Raw genomic sequence first — 17,188 nt, forward strand, 5'->3', positions numbered from 1 at the left:
TGGGATTAGGCTCTGACTTGGCATATTGCTTGTCATTGGCTTGTATTGCCTGTCAGATTGTTAAGCACTAAATTAATTTGCAGAGCAAATCAAATTCTGATGTGGGAGTAGAGTTTGGGTGTTCTCCAGACTTCAGCAGTAACTCATCTATATGAGCACAGAAAAACAATTTTCTCCCTTTCTCATCAAAAGGTTTTTTAGCCATCAGAAGTCTGGAAGGCAAGCTGATGAGAAAGGCAGAGAAAACTGGGGAGGGGGGGGAGGGGCTGTTTTTTTTTCTGCTCCTTCACATCAGTCACCTGTGAAACATGTATACTGGCCAAGACTCATCCCAACAATTTTATGCAGCAAACTTATTTCTGAAGATGCAATCTCCTTCTGATGTGAAAGGATCGATCACCACTCTTATTGCTCTGTAATAGATTCTTTGTTTTTTATTAAGAATATTTAAAGAGTTTTCACAGAATTTGTTGGGTTTTTTTGTGTTTTTTAAAAATGTAAAGGAGCAAAAAGGTTTCTCTTGCTTTGCTGAATGTTTCACATTTTTAGCTGGGAGATCAGCACTGCAGTACCACCTACTGGAATGCTCACCCTGTCCCCTTTTTCCCCTGCTTCTTAGGCATCCAAGGTCCCCATACAATATGAAAGGAGAATTAAGTTGCTAGGGTAGAGTCTCTCAAAGCATGCTGAATAGAGAGCAGCATAAGCTAGAGGAAGGGGTCAGGCTTCATCTAAGCTGGTGATCTGTCAGAAATTGGAGCCAAGTCCCACTTGTGGTGTGTATGTGAGGAGAGGAGAAAAAGAGAAGTCAAAACTCACGCTAGAAAACTTGGATCATCTGTGGCAGATGTGACTTCAAATCTGTATCATGTTTCAGAGCAAGACTTAAGCTATATCTCAAGTAGACAGGGTGGAACATATACACAAACAGTGTAGATATGATGGAGGAAGCTGAAGGGATTGGCCAAGGTGATCAGAAGAGAGGGAATTTCTGTTCTGCGAATCCCCTTTAGAACTCCAGAATAAGGGCTCTGACCCATGCCATGGTGTCAGTACTTAGGTGGCTGTATGTACATCCATAGGAAACAACCTAGGTGCTGTGAGCAGAAACTTAGGATAAAATCTATACAGCACAATAACAAGCAGGGCTTGTAAACCCTAGTGGAATATTGTGCTAAGGCAAATGTGTTGCAGGTGGCAGATTAAGAGCTGATTTGAATTCTCTGCATGGAACTGCACTGTTTTATGTAGATTCAACATCAGGTGCAAAGAGAACAGAAATTGTTAAGAAATTAAAGGCAGTAATTTGAAATTCATTGTGTTTAAGTGATGAACTGAAGTGGGTAAAGAGGAGCCCTAATTACTTTTGTGATCCTAGATTTAGATGTAAGCGTATCTCATCTTCCCCCCAAAGCAGCCCATGCAATGCAGTAAATAAAATCTCAGATTGTTTTTACTATAGTTAGGCTTTGCTATGATCATGGTGTTTATCTGCCATTAACTCTCTCCAAAATAAAACAGCCCCTTCATTTTTCACTTTAGGCATTTCTGGGAAGTTATATGATGAATTTATAAGATAGAGAACTATAGCTTTTTTCCCATTCAGGCTTCACAAGTAAGCTAAAATGCTGGTAAATATTCCATGAAGTCTGTGAGCCTTAACTGCTCTTGTCACAAATGTTCTGGCATGATGAAAAGATCAAGAGACAAAGGTATGTCCAGGACTGTTCCCTGGTACCTGGAATATACCTACATGGGGCTGAGCATCATCTCAGGTCTGCCACAGATTAACTCTGCCATAGATAACTTTCTTATTTATAAAATCTATCTATCTGATGGAAAACAGTGTTCCAAGCATATGAGACAGTAATTATGTGCAGAGGAATGGCAAACAAGGAGTGCTGAACAGAAAATGAGAAAGGAAGAAAATGTCAAGTTAAATACTTAGGAAACTCCTGCTGGCTGAGAGCAGGGAAAAAAATTGTTCGAGACTAGCCACTGTTTTTGTCTAAATTAAATGTTTAGCAGACACCCCTCAAAGAGTTTGAAGAGATTTCAAATTTAGTCTTCAGTTTTTCTCATAATTAGCCAGTCAGAACTGATCTTCCCAATACATCTGCACTTTAAAGGCTCCAGCAGAGAACAGTTTGGGAATGGGAGCACCTTCCTAAGTCCTCATCTCTACAAGTGAACCCCTTGCTGCTGCAAACTGCAGGCTGACAAGCACTAGGTTAGTTGTGCTACAAGAGACATGATAAGCTATGTGTGCTCACAGGCTTGAAAAAAATGACTGAACAGATATAAACAACCCTAAAATTAACTTTTTTTTCCGAACCAACTTTTTTTCTGTCAGAGCAATACTGGTAGGATACCAGCAACTAAATTTGCAAAAGGGCCTTCGTGATCTGTCTTGTTAACAGGATTCCTATATTTGGGGCTTCAAATTATCGCTTAGAACTATAAATGACTTTTTGCCTGCCAAAAGAATGAGCTGAACATCAATACACATAGATATGCTCTTTAGAAGTCCATGTTTGAAAATTAAACTTCTCATGGCAAGTGTCAAATTTGTTGTACCAAAGCTGAGATTCATTATGGCTGTAATACAAATTTTCTAGGAAAGCTAATTGATAATAAACTCAAGAGCATGAAAACAATACAGTAATAACTGGCCATTGCACAGGAGATATACTCTTACCTGTGATTAACGAATAGGAAACACTTGCTATATGCCAAACAATATCATGTCAGCGATCTAGAAGTTTCAGTCACTGAGAAATGTATCAGTACACAAAGAAGGAATGAATACTGAATTTGGTAAGGTCTTCAACTGAGCAGCTCATACATGAAAAAGCTAAAATTATTACAAAAGTTATCATCTCATTTGTCATTAATAATGAAATATCAAGCAGAAAATACATTCTATCATTTTAATTTCAGTAGCTCTGAAAAGCATCCTCATTATAGATTCATTATAGGAGATGACAGACTATAGAGGGGAAGGATGGGCTTGGAGTGACATATAGTAGTCCATGTGTTGCTTGCTTTCTGGCACAGTGGGAGGAAAAAAAACAATCAAAACCAAGTCTAACTTGGGAACATGTTCTTTTATTGGGAAACTTTGTGCCTCACAAATCTTCTCTAATGAAAAGATATGTATTTGAAGGATTAATTAGATCATAGGAGGGTCTGGTAAAATGCTATGGTGAAATGTAATGTGTGATTATACCCTATCTATATAAAATCAGACAAAATGGGTCAGTACTTCTGATTTGTATATTGCTAATTCGCTTATGTTATAGGAGTACAAATGGGATCCATGATGGGAATTTTACATTTCCATTTGCAATCACTAAGTAATTGTGGGGAAAATTGCTATGTAATATATTGATACCTAATTTTTTGAAACATAGCTGAATTAGAGATAACTTACTAGACTGTTGCATACTTATATAAATTATGCCTCTACAGATATGACTAACTTTTTGTATTGTTGGAAACCCATATAATGGAATTAGACTTATTAAACGTGGGGCAAATTCCTCTCAAACACATGAAGATCTTGCAAAGAAAAACAAAAACTGACAAAAATGGTACTCATCTTATTTCATTTTCAAGGAAGGAGAGGACAAATTTTGAAAACAAAACAGGACAGGAATTGATCGAGGACTAAAGACTATGCAGGATGAACTGGGAGATGCGGGGAGGGACAAGATGATAAAGACATGCCTGGGCTGACAGCCAATGGTGGCCTGTAAGACTATTGTGGCAATGCAATGTTGGCAGGAGTCGGAGCAGTGACAAGCTAGCACCCACTCTTTCAGAACAGTACAGGTGTAACAGCCACAAACACTATATTACACAATTATAACAGAAAATGGATAAAAGTTTTAGTGAAATGAATTTCTATTGTGAGATTCAATGGTAAGTAAATCCAAAATTTTGTGGTTTTTTAAGAGTAAATATTGAACTTGACTCAACTGCCTTGAACTGTTCAGATGTTTAGCCTTGGATTTTCAAAGGTACTTAAAATTAGGTGGCCAAATTCTGTTGGAATTGAATGAAATTTAATTACTCTGCTGAGAAGCAAGGCAAATTGTCTCCCACCCTGAAGTCCGTCCTTCTGGCCTTCACTGTCTCCTTTCGCTCAGGGTTCATCAGAGCCAGCTGTGATGTCTCTGTACTAGCACAGCAGAGATGTCCTTAGGGCTAGCTGACAACTTTGTGATAAAGGCAATACAAAGGACATGTAAATTTTGATAGGTTTCTACTCTTTCTATGTATATTCTGTGCTTGGCCCAATGGCTACTCACAGCTCAAAGCAGTGGGACGAAGGCTTTCTTTTGATACACAAGATGTGCAGAAAAGAGGGTTGTTTTGAAAAATATTTAGCAATTCCATTCTTATCCTTCCAAAACTGAATGAAAGCTGAAAATGCTGATATTTTTCACAAGCAAAAAGTCTAGGAAAATGTAACTTCAGGCCAATCAAAATATTTAATTTTCATTTTTGAAATTCACAATTACTCTTTTGAAATACAGATCTTCTATTCTATAACAAAATATAACTTTAAAAACATCCTTTCCTTTCCAAAGTGTTGTTCCAAAAAGCTGAAATGAGACATTTTGATGCTGTCAGAACATTTTCTCTAGTTTCCTGTTGAAAATGAATTATAGCAAAATAGATCTGATATCATCAAGTGTTTGTTTCAAAGGACAAGCACAGATGGTGCATGGGTCTGTTTAAGTCTTTGAATAGCTCTAATAAATACAACACTATTGAGCTCGGCATTGCTAATCTGTAGCTGTAGCATCAAAAGTACCTGCATTCTATAGACACAGATCAATTAAAACAGCAAAATGTAAATGACCTACAGATTACCTCTTCTCCTTCTTCAATATGATAATCTTTTCTTTCATTTGGCCCCCCAACAAACATCACATTCAATTGATAGCAATGCCTAGAAAAGAAAAGTGACATTTTAAAGCTACCTCTGCTCATGGCATTCTTTATTGCATATAAAGTGTTGGGTTTTTTTTTAATGCTTTGAGGACAGCGAGTCAGTGAAAGAATGATGAGTGACAAGCAACATCTGGAATGAGAATTCAAAAGACCTAAGTGTATCTCCCAGTTCTGCCACTGGCCAGCTAGGTAACCGTTTACCTCCCTACTGGTGTTTCAGTAGGCCCAGCTATGAAAAGGGGATAAAGATGTTAATCAGCTGTGGAAAGAGCTTTGAGTTTTAAAGACAAAAGATGCCATGTAAGAAACAGAAAGACAGAAAAATGTCTTTTCAATGTTATCTGCTCAGATAAGAATTTTATAAACGTAAAGCACTTCCTGAGCTAATAAAGGTAAAGCCATACTTTTTTTTCTGTTGATTGAACTACTAGTGATATTGATGGTAGGAATTCTCAGCTACTTTCTCTTCCATTTACATTGGTTTTGCTAAGGTCAACAACGTTACAGTGGTTTCTTTGTGGTTGTAATTGATTCAGAAAAGGAGATTCAGGCCCTCTATCTTAATTTGGTAACCCTTTAGAGACGCAGTGAGCACTTCCCTTGGCTGTCACAAAGCCTTGATATCACTTTGATTATCTACCAGTACACTTGCACTGATAAAGAAGTAAGGCAGCAATTTTTCATTTGCTGTGTATGGCAAAAAGCCCTACAAGCCAGGTGTGTTAACTCTGATCCAAAATTTGCTAAAGCTCAGTTCAACGTGCATACTGAAGGATGTTGACTCCTGCTTTTCTCTGTGAGGAGATTCAGGGCAATACGCTAGCTAACAGGAGATCCTAGTGATACAGAAGCAGTAGAGCTCCACTCCCCTCCAGCACAGCGGATGACAGCAGAAAGCCACAGAGGAAGGGAAGACCAACTTGCCTCCAAGTCAGCACTTTGTAAGTCTTAGTTGAGAGACGCTGAACTATTCTGAACTGCTGAACGTATATATTTGCTCTACTACCATGATCATGTTTACTTCAAAGAGCATTTAAATGATACTGAACAACACAGTAGGGATTAGTGAAGAAAAAATAGTAATAGTGACAAACATTTCCTTGGTCAAATAAAACCTAAAGAGTTAAATTAGATTACAATACTTAATTTGACCATTTTCATGGTAGGAAGCTGTATAAATTATGGCACTTGACTTCATGCCAACATCTTAAAACAAGGAACTGAAATTACAGCTGTTTGTACCATGAAGATTTAATATTTCATTTTCAAAGACACACTGAAATACTTCTGCATTAAGGAACCTTTCTAGTAAAGCCAAGCAGGAAGGCCAGAACAGTAACAACATAGCTAATAATTCATAAAATAAAACAAAATGAAAGCTGCAGAATACAGTAAGAGAAAGATAACCTATGGATATCTTGTAACCTACTTTTAAGAGGAGTTAATTTTATAGAAACCTGTTTGGTTTACTCAAATGTTTTATTTTATTAGTTCAATAATTAAAAAAGAAAAATATTGCCCTTAAATCATTGTTGTTTTTGCTAAAATATTTGGCAGATCTACCATTAATTCTGTTACCCTATGGGTTTAGTTTGGTTTTATATAATAAACAGACAACTGTGGGTTAATTATTCCTATCATTATCAATTATATAACGAGACCATCAAAAAATTCCAGCTATCAAATACAAACAAGAATTCCAAGAGGTTTGTTTGTCCATACTGCTTAATAAAGCTGTACAGTTAATGTAATTGCATAAAGTTAAGAAGAAAACTGAAACTACTTTTCTTCCTTGTGATTTTAGAGGTGTATGCTAGTTTGGCAAATAGTACTCAGTTTGGTGAGTATCCTAAAGGCTTCAGGGGTGTGGAAATTACTTGATTGCATTATTTTATTTTTAGATTGAGGTACTAATCAATGGATTATTTTTTGAAGTTTTAGATACTCTTGTATTTCTCTTCTTAATCATGTAATGAAAATGTTATCAGCAGGCAACCTTTTTAGAACCTCACAAGACCATGAAGAATTAGATATCCCATGACCACAGGGAGGTCTCTCTATGATAAGTATCGTATTCTGGAATGCTAAGAAGAGCTTTAAAATTGCCATTGCTGCACTGTAAAAATCTGCCATGTCAGGGTGTCTGATTTTGCACTAATTGCCCTTCTAATAAGTATTTAAACTTGCAAGATAACATGATTAAAATACATACAGTTAAATTGCAGGTCTTGCATTGTATCCTTTTCTTGACTTTGGTAAAATTCTAAGCAGATGGTGATCAGAAATTGAGATGTTATTATGAAATCCCCAAAAGGTATTTAAAACTTTTAATGCTCTCAACTGTATAAAGGATAACTGAATGAAAGTTTGAAAGCCCTAACAAATTTAGAGACCAAAAATCCTATTGATTTGCTATAAGATCTAGATTTGAACTGTTCATTCTTTTTTGAAACTTAGGGTCATAAGTTACCTAGCTGTTTTGAAGTGGTTGCCTTCTTGTGATGTAGAAGGCAGTGAGATGATTGCTTTATACATCTGTACTCAGTACATAAAGGACCAAAGCCTTTGAAAAAGAGTTAGAAATCTATTAGTCACTTCTTGGTAAATTGCCTGAAACCCTTTGCAAAATCCTGAAAACATTTAGATAACACCAGAAGCAGGTGGTGAGAGACTCAGAATCCATATAGTAGATGATTTTTCTCTTCTTCACAGGGAGAAGCTACATTGAAGACATGGATTTTTTTGGGGGGGGGAGGAAATCTATGCAATTTTTATCATTAAAAATGTTCCTCGTTTCAGTGTGGCTTGTAGTAATGGTTGTGGGGAAGACTTGTCAATACTGACTGCTTAGGGATGTAAGTGACCTTCTGACCTCTGATAGATTTCATGTTCCAGAGAAATTTTACTTCAGGATTGCACGGAAGTGCTGGTAGGGGGTGCAGAACAGTGCAGTAATAACAAAAAAAGGTTCCTCTTACTGATAAAGAAAGAAAAATACGAATATTCAAAATACTGGAAAATGATAAAATTGTACATGATCAGCTTTGGTAAGCTTTAGAAATGGCTATACTTTACAAAATGCTTGCAAAATCGATTCTGAAAATGAAAGAAATGGAGGCACTTGCAAAGAGAAAAAGCATTCTTCATTCTCTCCAGTGTGAAACTACTGGAGTGAAGCAAATCTCATGCTTTCTCAGTTGGAATATACAGCTGTAGGTTCAACACAGACATCTCACTAAGGATGTGCCCTTTACCTTGTTTTTGTCTTGCAACCATTATTTTGAAAAGCAAACACTTATATCTGTGAATGGAAATTAGTATCACTTCTATAGTAGAAGACGTGCCCATTCAGCTTTTGAGCAGATGTAGCACTTCAGTGCAGGGCAACAGGCATGTTCTTTGGTGCTTTTTCTGTAACAATTTTTATTGCACTGTGTTTTTAAAGAAACATCAGTATACGTAGCCCAGTTGTCACATTTTTCTTTCTAGTGAGAATCCTTTCTTATGAAAACCTGTGAGTATATATAGAGTTTTGGAAGAAATATGTTGTCCTCTACTTCACTGACAAACCCTTGCTAATATTATGACTAGAAGGAACCACACACTGGACGATGTACACTGGAAGTCATTCATGAGCTTTGACACTGAAAAGATGCATTTTATAAAACTGCATAATAATGCCCACAACTTTTTTTTTTTTTTTTTTTTTTTGTATTAATTGTCTCATTCAGGATGGAGTTTATAGCTCTGAGGTGATCTCAAGCATTGCCTCATCAACTTCACTGAACAGAGTCCTACCCTGCCTTGATAGCTCTGGAAGTGCCCTGGGAACCTGCTCTTCCTGCACTCCTCCCCCTCCTTTCTCCTTATCTTTAAGTGATATGTCCTGCCACTTTTGATTGCTCCTGTATATTCGGCTCCTCTGTAATGCTGGAATGACTCTCAGCAACTTGGGCAGCTGTTTCAGGTTGTAATATGGTAGCATCAGTTTGTTAGCTAAATCTTAATCATTTGTGGATGGGATGCCATCTGCTCTGATTTTATTGTCACAGGGCCTGAAACAAAGTTCCTTGAAGTCAGTCCTGTTGCCTACAAGAGGCTTTGAATCAGGGCAAATATTTTATATTCAAGCTGATCCTTAACAGCTTCTACAGATTTACTACAAAACAGATTTCAGGCATTTTCTGTCTTTTGAAATGGCAGTCTGACTCTGACTGCAATCAGAGAGGAACTTGCACTTCCTTACTAACCTTTCCCATGCATGCATTTTAGCAGTTTCCTATTATAGCGAAGAATATTTATATCTAAGAACTGGGTAAAAAAAATTTTTTTCATTTACTTACATAAGTTTATTGCACACAGGTGGCAAAAAGGCAGCTTTGTTTTCTTCTATCCATTTTCTTACATTTACAAGAAGCTCCATGGTCCATCAGCTGTGAAACTTTTGAGGAAGATGTTAGAGTTTGCAGAGTGCTCTTTCAGTGGGCAAACTGCATGTGACTCCATCCCCAGAGCTCAGGGGATTGGTTGGTGTGAGAGGTGTCTTCAGGCTTGAGTGTCAATAGGGACAGGTCCATCAACCAAAGGTTACTTTGTAAAGAGTACTAGTGCTCCAGCTGCTTGGCTAATAATTGACTAGTGCTTTTTAAAAAATATTTTCATCAGACACTCATTTTGCCCACAAGAAGTTGCTTAATTCTCTTTATTGCATCAACTGGAGTGTTACTTCTGTCTAGGGGAATTGCCTTGTAACACAGACAAACTGACAGAAGAATGGGCAAGATTTGGGCATGCACACCCTTCAAGTCTGATACAGACACAGCAGATTTCAAAGCAAAACACAAGCTGAGAGCAGTTGCTCAAAGTTTAGCGTTTTTATATATGTATATATACATATATATCCTGTGTATGTATTTACATGCATACATATATACACTTACATATCAGATCACCTCTGAAAGAAAAGGTAGTTCCCAGCAGTGGAGATATTCAGATGTTAGTATGGGGATATGAAAAAGGTTTGGTGATTTTTTTTTTTTTTTTTTTTGGCCGGGGGGAGAGTAGAGGTGATAACAAAGGCTAGAGGAAGGAGTGTAACAAGACTTTGTAAGCTCCTATTAGGCATGCAGGTAGAGTTCAAACCAAGTACAAATCATGTGTATATGTAAGATTTATAATGTATGACCATTCATTCTGAAGTGTCCAGTATTGTGAATGGAGAATTTTATGTACATATGTAGAGACTTTTGAAATTGCATTCCTTTAAGATACCACTATGGAAACCTGTCAGACTGCAAAACATCCTCCCTGAGGCAAAGTAGTCTTACTTTGTGAAAGAAGACTCCTTTTCTGGGCAGGTCTGTTGACTATTATAATGTGTCTCTGTTAATGTCCTTTTTACAAGGAGATGCCACGAGCCGAGCCGCTAAAACTAGTGCTGCTTCACCGGTGTTAGCAGTGAATGGGAGTCAAAGTCTGGCCCAGTCCTACTCAGAGGTAGGTTAGATAGCAGTCTTGTTTACTCTGCAGGCCTCAATATGACTCATACAGATATAACTACATTTGGCACTAAACTGGAATTAGTGGCTAAATTCAAAGATTATGGATTTGATCTCTTTTCATATCCTCCTGTCAGCTGCCTCCCACGTGTTTGAGGCTCGATAATAGAGCCCCACTTCCTTTTCTCACCTCCCCTCAAGCTTCTCAGGCTGAACATTTGAGGGCGTGTAAGTGAAAATACTGGGATCTTCTTCTGCTAGATAACAAAAAGAAAGATGTCCCTTGCATTTTTGAAACCAAAGGACACTGTCCATAAATGCTCATTTTAATTTCATCCACATTTTGTCACTGTTGTAGCAGAGCTTGTTAGAGAGCCAAGTATGATTCTGTGATGCCTTTGGGGAAAGCACAGTATGTTGCCATCAAATTATTGGGCAAATGAGAAACTGAGAATTATCAGGCATTGCATATTCAAAACCAGGTCTGTATTATTCTTTATTCCCTTACTAGTTTCTGTTCCAAGTCTACACAGTTCCTACAGGATTGCTCACTCTGTTCCTCTTCCTGCCCCCATTTTTAGTAAGTAAATGTACAAACATTTCTTATCAGCCTTAGAATACATGAAGCGGGTGGTTGATGAAAAACCCCAAGCCATTACAAAATGTTAGAGCTTTTTAGCTGCTGTTGATGTAGCTTAGTCTTCCTATTACATCTATATTATGTTTAGGGCGTGGGTACATATGGATATAATATGATTTGTTTAAAAATGAATTGTACATCCTCCCTGGCCTGTGCATATGAAGCAGTTCAGCTGCTGGAGTGAAGAATCAGTATGCTGGAATGGTACAAATCTGGGAGTTCTTTAGCTTATACCATTATAATTTTCCTATGGAAAGAAACACTGACATGTGAGTTTGAATGAAGGTTGAGCTAACACCATGCCCTTATTCCAGTAAGTATAAGGGTTTCTCTCTTTTCTTTACGTTCAACTATATCACTTCTTTGAATTTTAGTTTAAACTACTCATATATTTGATCAAAAAAAACTCCATTTATTCTGTGATAAAAACAATCATACAGGGAATTACAGTTTAGTTATATTAGTATAATTGTAATTGCTGTCTGGTAATACTTTCCTCTGAAATAAGCCCAAAGTAATTATTATTTCAGTGAATTAAAAAAATCTAACATTATTTATTTAGCACATGAAATTTCTATCATCAGACTGACCACGGTGAGACATCAGCAAAGTCATTACTCCTGTTTTTGGACCTACAGACAGGGGCATTTCAGTGCTTTTGTACTGTAAGCTGCTGGCACACCATTTAGTTGAGAAGGAAACAGATCTTCCATTTAAAATACACTTTCATCTAGGGGAGTGTGACCCAGCCTGGTGGGACCAGAAGAACTGATGACAATTGCTTTTAATCACAAAGGTTTTGTAAAGCTCTACCTCATCATTATTAACATGTATTGCAGAGCAGGATTTCCATTTGTCTGGCATGAAAACCAAGAGCTTGTACAAAGCCGCAGCAGGGAAAACCACAGATCCTGGAATTGATCGAGCCAAGCCTTGTTCACCCTGGAATTAATGTGCCAGCTCTAAGTGCAGGGCTATTCTGTCTATAACCCCTATCCTAATCCCTAGTCTCCACTTTTATTCCACTAGATGGTTTTCTCTACAGATACTAGTACCTTGTATCCTGTCTCAGTCACAGGCTGATAAATCCATTTTGTGGCTACAGTGAGATGTGGAAAAACTCACAGCCAGACCCATTCACAGAGGAAACAAATGAAGTTCACTTACAAAATTTACCATTAGTATGAAGCTTAGGTCACTATCACAGGGTAGCATTTTCTGCAACCTTCTGAAATAAAAAGATTTTGAAGAATGCAGTTAATGGGCTTTCCATGCCTGTAACAGGCATAAGGGAATATCACTTTTTCTGTGAGAAGGGCTAATAAAGGTTCTGCGCAGCCTGGAAGTACTAGGCCAAGAAACCCCATTTCTGTGAAGTGTATTGGAAAGACAGAGGAAGGAGCCAGTGCTGCAGTCTCTGTGAGACTGAAGTAAATATGTATGCCTTGGGGCCTGGATTGTTCTGGCCAGTCTACCTTGCAATGGACTCTTCACAACCATCAAAGTCGATTCCAGAAGCCAGGTCTCAAGTTTCTGCTTTCACTTTCTGCTCAGACCCTGACTTTCATGCAAATGTAACAAATCTAATTTGTGAGCTTTTTTGCTGCCAGAGCCACGCAAGACTACTGAAGCACAAAACTGCTACACAAAAATAATTCATCTTTTGCATTGAGGGTGGGGGAAAACAGTGGTAGTGGAAAAACCGAGTTCAGCACCTCGTCTATTTTTCTGCTTTCCCTAATCACCAGACCTATGAGAGGCTTAAATTTACTAACTGGTGTCCAGCAAGCAGTGTATGATAACAAAAAGTACATTAGAAAAATTTTGACATAACTTTTCTGGTTAGAAGTATTTGGGTTTGCTGACCAACATTTTATCTCCATTAAAGTGATCTATATATTTGGTCATCTTTCTGTTACTCCCCATATTAATTTTATTCACCTAACGAAGTGATGGTAAAGAACTAGCACAGTTTACAGTCCCCAGGGAGGGGAGAGCGATACAGATGATACAGCATGACTCCTTCCTGCCCCGGTTTGCTCATTCTAGTCTTGACAGCAAACAGCATTGTGAAAATTGATTCTTAAACCTTGTACCCAGAGACACGCAGAGGTTAACATTTTTTTCATACTTAGTGCTAACAAGTATTTTGAAAAATCTTCACCAGTGCAGGTTTGCATTCATCAGCAATTTGAGGAAATATCCTTTTAGTACTGTTTCAGCTTTGCCTTTCTGTCACTGTGTAATACAGAAACTGTGATTTATCTACTTTGGGGTTACACTAATGAAGCTATGTTGAACTGATAACCTGGAGAATCTGCAAGCAGCAGAAAGCAAGAAAGCAAATAACTTTCTGCAACATTAAGAAAGCTTTAACTTATACTTCTCCTTTTCCATTATTCTGAGGAAACTGGAAAAGGAAGAGAAGGATATGATTAACTAATCCATTTCACCTGCCTAAAAACTCTTCCTTATTCTATTTTTGGCCAATACTGTGCTTTTTTTGTTTGTTTTAAACCTTTCTTTGAGCACAAATATAAACAAACTGTTTTTTTAATTAAACATTATTTATATAATTTCTTGGATAAAAGAACTCTGAAGCTGCTGGAGTTGCATGAAATAAAAATTCTAATCAGCAACAAACCTGCTACTGAGCCCAGGTACAGTACTCCCACCTACATTCACCTGGCCAAATTTCACCGTTACATTTATAAGCACACTATCAAGGACCCTCAGTCTCTGTATGGATCAGTATAAGAAAGAAGTGAATCAAACAGCACAGCAGAAGAGTTAAAGATCCTGTGAAATCTACTAGAATCGTCACTATTGCTATTACTTTTATGGGGAGGCTGATTAAAATAAAACAGTGGTCATTGCCATCTATATAGACACCAAAAGCAGACTCATTGAGTCCTCCCTCTTGCCTGAGTCTAAGGCTAACTCTGCATTAAAAAACTTGTCTGTATGTTCGTAACTTCAGTTATGATTCTTCTTGACAATTCTGTATTTCCCAGAAAGCACTTTTTGGATGAAATTAAGTTCACAGCAGTCTTTGCATGATATAGCATATTTTATTTGCTAGTGAAAGGACCTACTGCTAACAGTAACAAAGGTAGCTGCAGTTTTCTGGTATACCAACTAAACCTGTGTGATGATGTATAATTGCTCTAAGAAATGAACTGACAGCAGTTTTCCCTTCTTCTGTATGTCAGCCACCTTCATCAATGGTCAAATACAGCAACTGTATGTTATTCCCCCTGTCAGTGCTGTATATCACTGAAATATATTCTGAGTTATGCTCACAGTAACAGTACTGACAGCAAAACAAATTCCTTGTCAGCAAATGAGAAGCATCTTGCCTCCATCCAAACAAGTCTCAAAAGTTTTCAGCTCATTTATGAATCAGAGATAGGGGAGGAGGTAATTGCTTGGATAAAGTCATACATAACTCAGAATGTCAGAGTGGCTGGAGATCACTGCTATTTATTTAAAATTGGCTGTGAGTGCCTCTCACCTGCTGCCAGGCCATTAATATTTCAATTTTTAAGGCCATGGAAATCCAAGCACTTTTTGCTCCTTAGTGGAAGAATCATGCACTTTGTACTGAAATATCCAAAGCTTGCTCCTTTGCCCACAATAAAAGCAGATGTAGAAAGGAAGGTGTTTTCTAATAATAATATCAGCAACCCAACCGAGCTGTCCATGTTCTAGGAAAGTAAATATGGTGACAATGCTTAATGGCGGGTGGAAAAAAAAGAAAAAATATTTCTTTGTCTCAACCATGTAGCAGTATTGGAGCATTACTTGGTCTGCTGATGTCAGTTATGTTTTTAGCCTCTTCCTGCCACATAATGAAAGTGACAGAGCTAACTACAGAATAAATCCGTGTTAGCAGTATTCTTTAACAGGAAGTATAAGACTATGTTTTGTTTTTTTAATAACTGTTTGTAAGTAAATAATACATCACATACATATTGTGTTGTTTCTATTTATAAGTAATGTTAGTCTTTCAGATCTATTAATCATTTTCTTATCAGAGTACCTTACTCCATCCTTGAATTTTGGAAAATAGCAAGCCAAAACTTTCAGGTATTGAAACAAGCAGTTTAATTAGATGTTGTATATGCAGTGTCTTTGTATTACAGGCTCTCTGTGCTTGGGCTAAAGCAAGATGAAGTCAACATAAGGTAAAGTAAGCCCTTGATGAATTATTGATACAGGATAAAAACAATGTTTTTTGTTATCTCTATTAAACACCATTTAAAAAACATTTAACATGATTCCTTTTAAACCATACTACTTGATTCAAAAGTTTCAGCGCATCTCTCATATCACAAACAAAGGTGGTAAGGTAGCAAGTACTTTGAAATAGTACTTTCAAAGTCAAAGTGACTTTGAGTAGACTGCAAAGCTCTAGGCTATATGGTTAGTGATACTACAGGGATAATCATGTAATTTAGTGACTGTAATTAGTTGCTTTGACAGAAGCATAACATTTGTTTCCCGAGCAGTGCGAGTCAGGGTGAAGATGAACTCTATCGGCCTATAGCTAACGCGTTTCCCAAAGGCCGCTAGGAGGTCAGGACCCTCACGACCCAAGGCTTGTCGTAGCGGACGGCGCTACCGGCCTCCTCTGCCGAGCACCGGGCAGCAGCAGCGCGCCCAGGCTGCCTGTTCCAGCCGCTGCGCGGGCGGGAACGGCCAAGGAGCCGCAGCGCTCCCCGCCCGCCCGCCAACGGCCGCCGGCGCCGCGCAGCAGGCTCGCGCTCGACACGACTTTCTGCTGGCGGCGGGCGTTTGAGATAATGCCCCATTTTTTTTTTAAAGAAGTCCGTGCGAGCTGCTTCAAGGACACACCCTGCCTCAGGGAGCCGCCGCTTCGGTTCTTCCCGCCTTTCGCTGGAAAATCCCGTGCCGTCCCTGGGCGGCCGCTCGCCTGCTCGCTCGGTTTTTTCCCCCGGCCCCGCGCTGGCCGCTGGCGGCCGCCGCCCAGCGGGCCCGGGGCTGCGCCCCGCCCCTCGGGGCAGGCCCCGCCCGCGCGGCGGAGGGGGCCGGGCTCTCCCCGCTGCCGCCGCCGCCGCCGCCGCTGCCGCACGCCCCGCGGCGGGGGCGCAGCGGGCACGCGGGGGGCCCGGGCTTTGTGCCGGGCGCCGCAGCCGCTCTCCTCCGTCCCGTACGTCGGGGCGCCCCCCCTGCCGGGGGAGCGCAGCGTCCTCCCTTTTCTCCCTGCGGCTGTTAACGGCGAGAGCGCGGCCCGCGCGCGGAGCCGTTACGCGCAGTTGGCGCGGGACGCGGGCGGACGTCGGGTCTGTTGCACACCCCCGCCCGGCCTGGGCGAGTCCTTGATAAACAGTTCGGGAAGAGGTAGTGTCAGGGCTCCAGTGGCGCAATCGGTTAGCGCGCGGTACTTATACAGCAGTACTAAAGCCGAGCAATGCCGAGGTTGTGAGTTCGAGCCTCACCTGGAGCACGCAGCTTTTTGGGGGGCTTTTTTGGGGCTTTCGTGGCCGCCGGCTGCTGCGCTCGGTGAGGATGGCTGAGAAGCTTAAAAAGTTCGCAGAAAAATTATGCGGTCGTGTCAGCTGCGTGGGTCCGCGCTCGTGCCCCCATCTGTGGCTATAGAAACGTGTGTACATTTCAGATAGGGCATAATGTTTTTCTGAGTGCTGGAGAGATTATTTTTGTGTGCATACAGAGAGCCATCTTTTGTACACAGCTTAATGTATACTGATGGATAATGATCACACAAACACATAAAGACAACACTTGCATGAGATTTTTTAACGTTTGCATATATATGTTTGGTTATATGGATGTGCTTATATATAAACATACATTTGTTATGTTCAAAGTAGCTTCTCAGTGTGGAATAATTAACATATTTTGCTGGTAAGAACTGCATGTGTGATCTTGTAGGAAACAAGGGTTATTTTTATGGTATGTTATCTAATGTATTGTTCAAGTAAATATTGACTGGCACTGTCACTATAACTGGAAAGGAATAAAGTATTTCTTCTCCCTTATGTTGAATTGTAGCCTTTTCTTTGTAACTGCTAATTATGCTGATACTGCCTTTAAAAATGTGTAA

General features: G+C 39.3%; 1 protein-coding gene and 1 non-coding gene across 2 annotated transcripts in view; one reads left to right on the forward strand and one right to left on the reverse strand.

The window, feature by feature from the left end:
* Window positions 1-9,385, reverse strand: part of HAAO (3-hydroxyanthranilate 3,4-dioxygenase) — a 35,806-nt gene extending 26,421 nt beyond the window's left edge. Inside the window, exons 1-2 of the mRNA XM_013949773.2 lie at window positions 9,306-9,385; window positions 4,882-4,960 (exon numbers count right to left, since the gene is read on the reverse strand). Coding sequence (XP_013805227.1) covers window positions 4,882-4,960; window positions 9,306-9,385 — 159 coding nt within the window. The remainder of the gene's footprint in view (window positions 1-4,881; window positions 4,961-9,305) is intronic.
* A 7,090-nt stretch (window positions 9,386-16,475) lies between these two features.
* Window positions 16,476-16,570, forward strand: TRNAI-UAU (transfer RNA isoleucine (anticodon UAU)). Its single transcript has 2 exons — window positions 16,476-16,513; window positions 16,535-16,570. It is a non-coding gene; the product is annotated as a tRNA-Ile (tRNA).
* Window positions 16,571-17,188: the final 618 nt, after the last annotated feature.

The sequence above is a fragment of the Apteryx mantelli genome, chromosome 3, assembly GCF_036417845.1.
Source record: "Apteryx mantelli isolate bAptMan1 chromosome 3, bAptMan1.hap1, whole genome shotgun sequence".
Classification (NCBI taxonomy): domain Eukaryota; kingdom Metazoa; phylum Chordata; class Aves; order Apterygiformes; family Apterygidae; genus Apteryx; species Apteryx mantelli.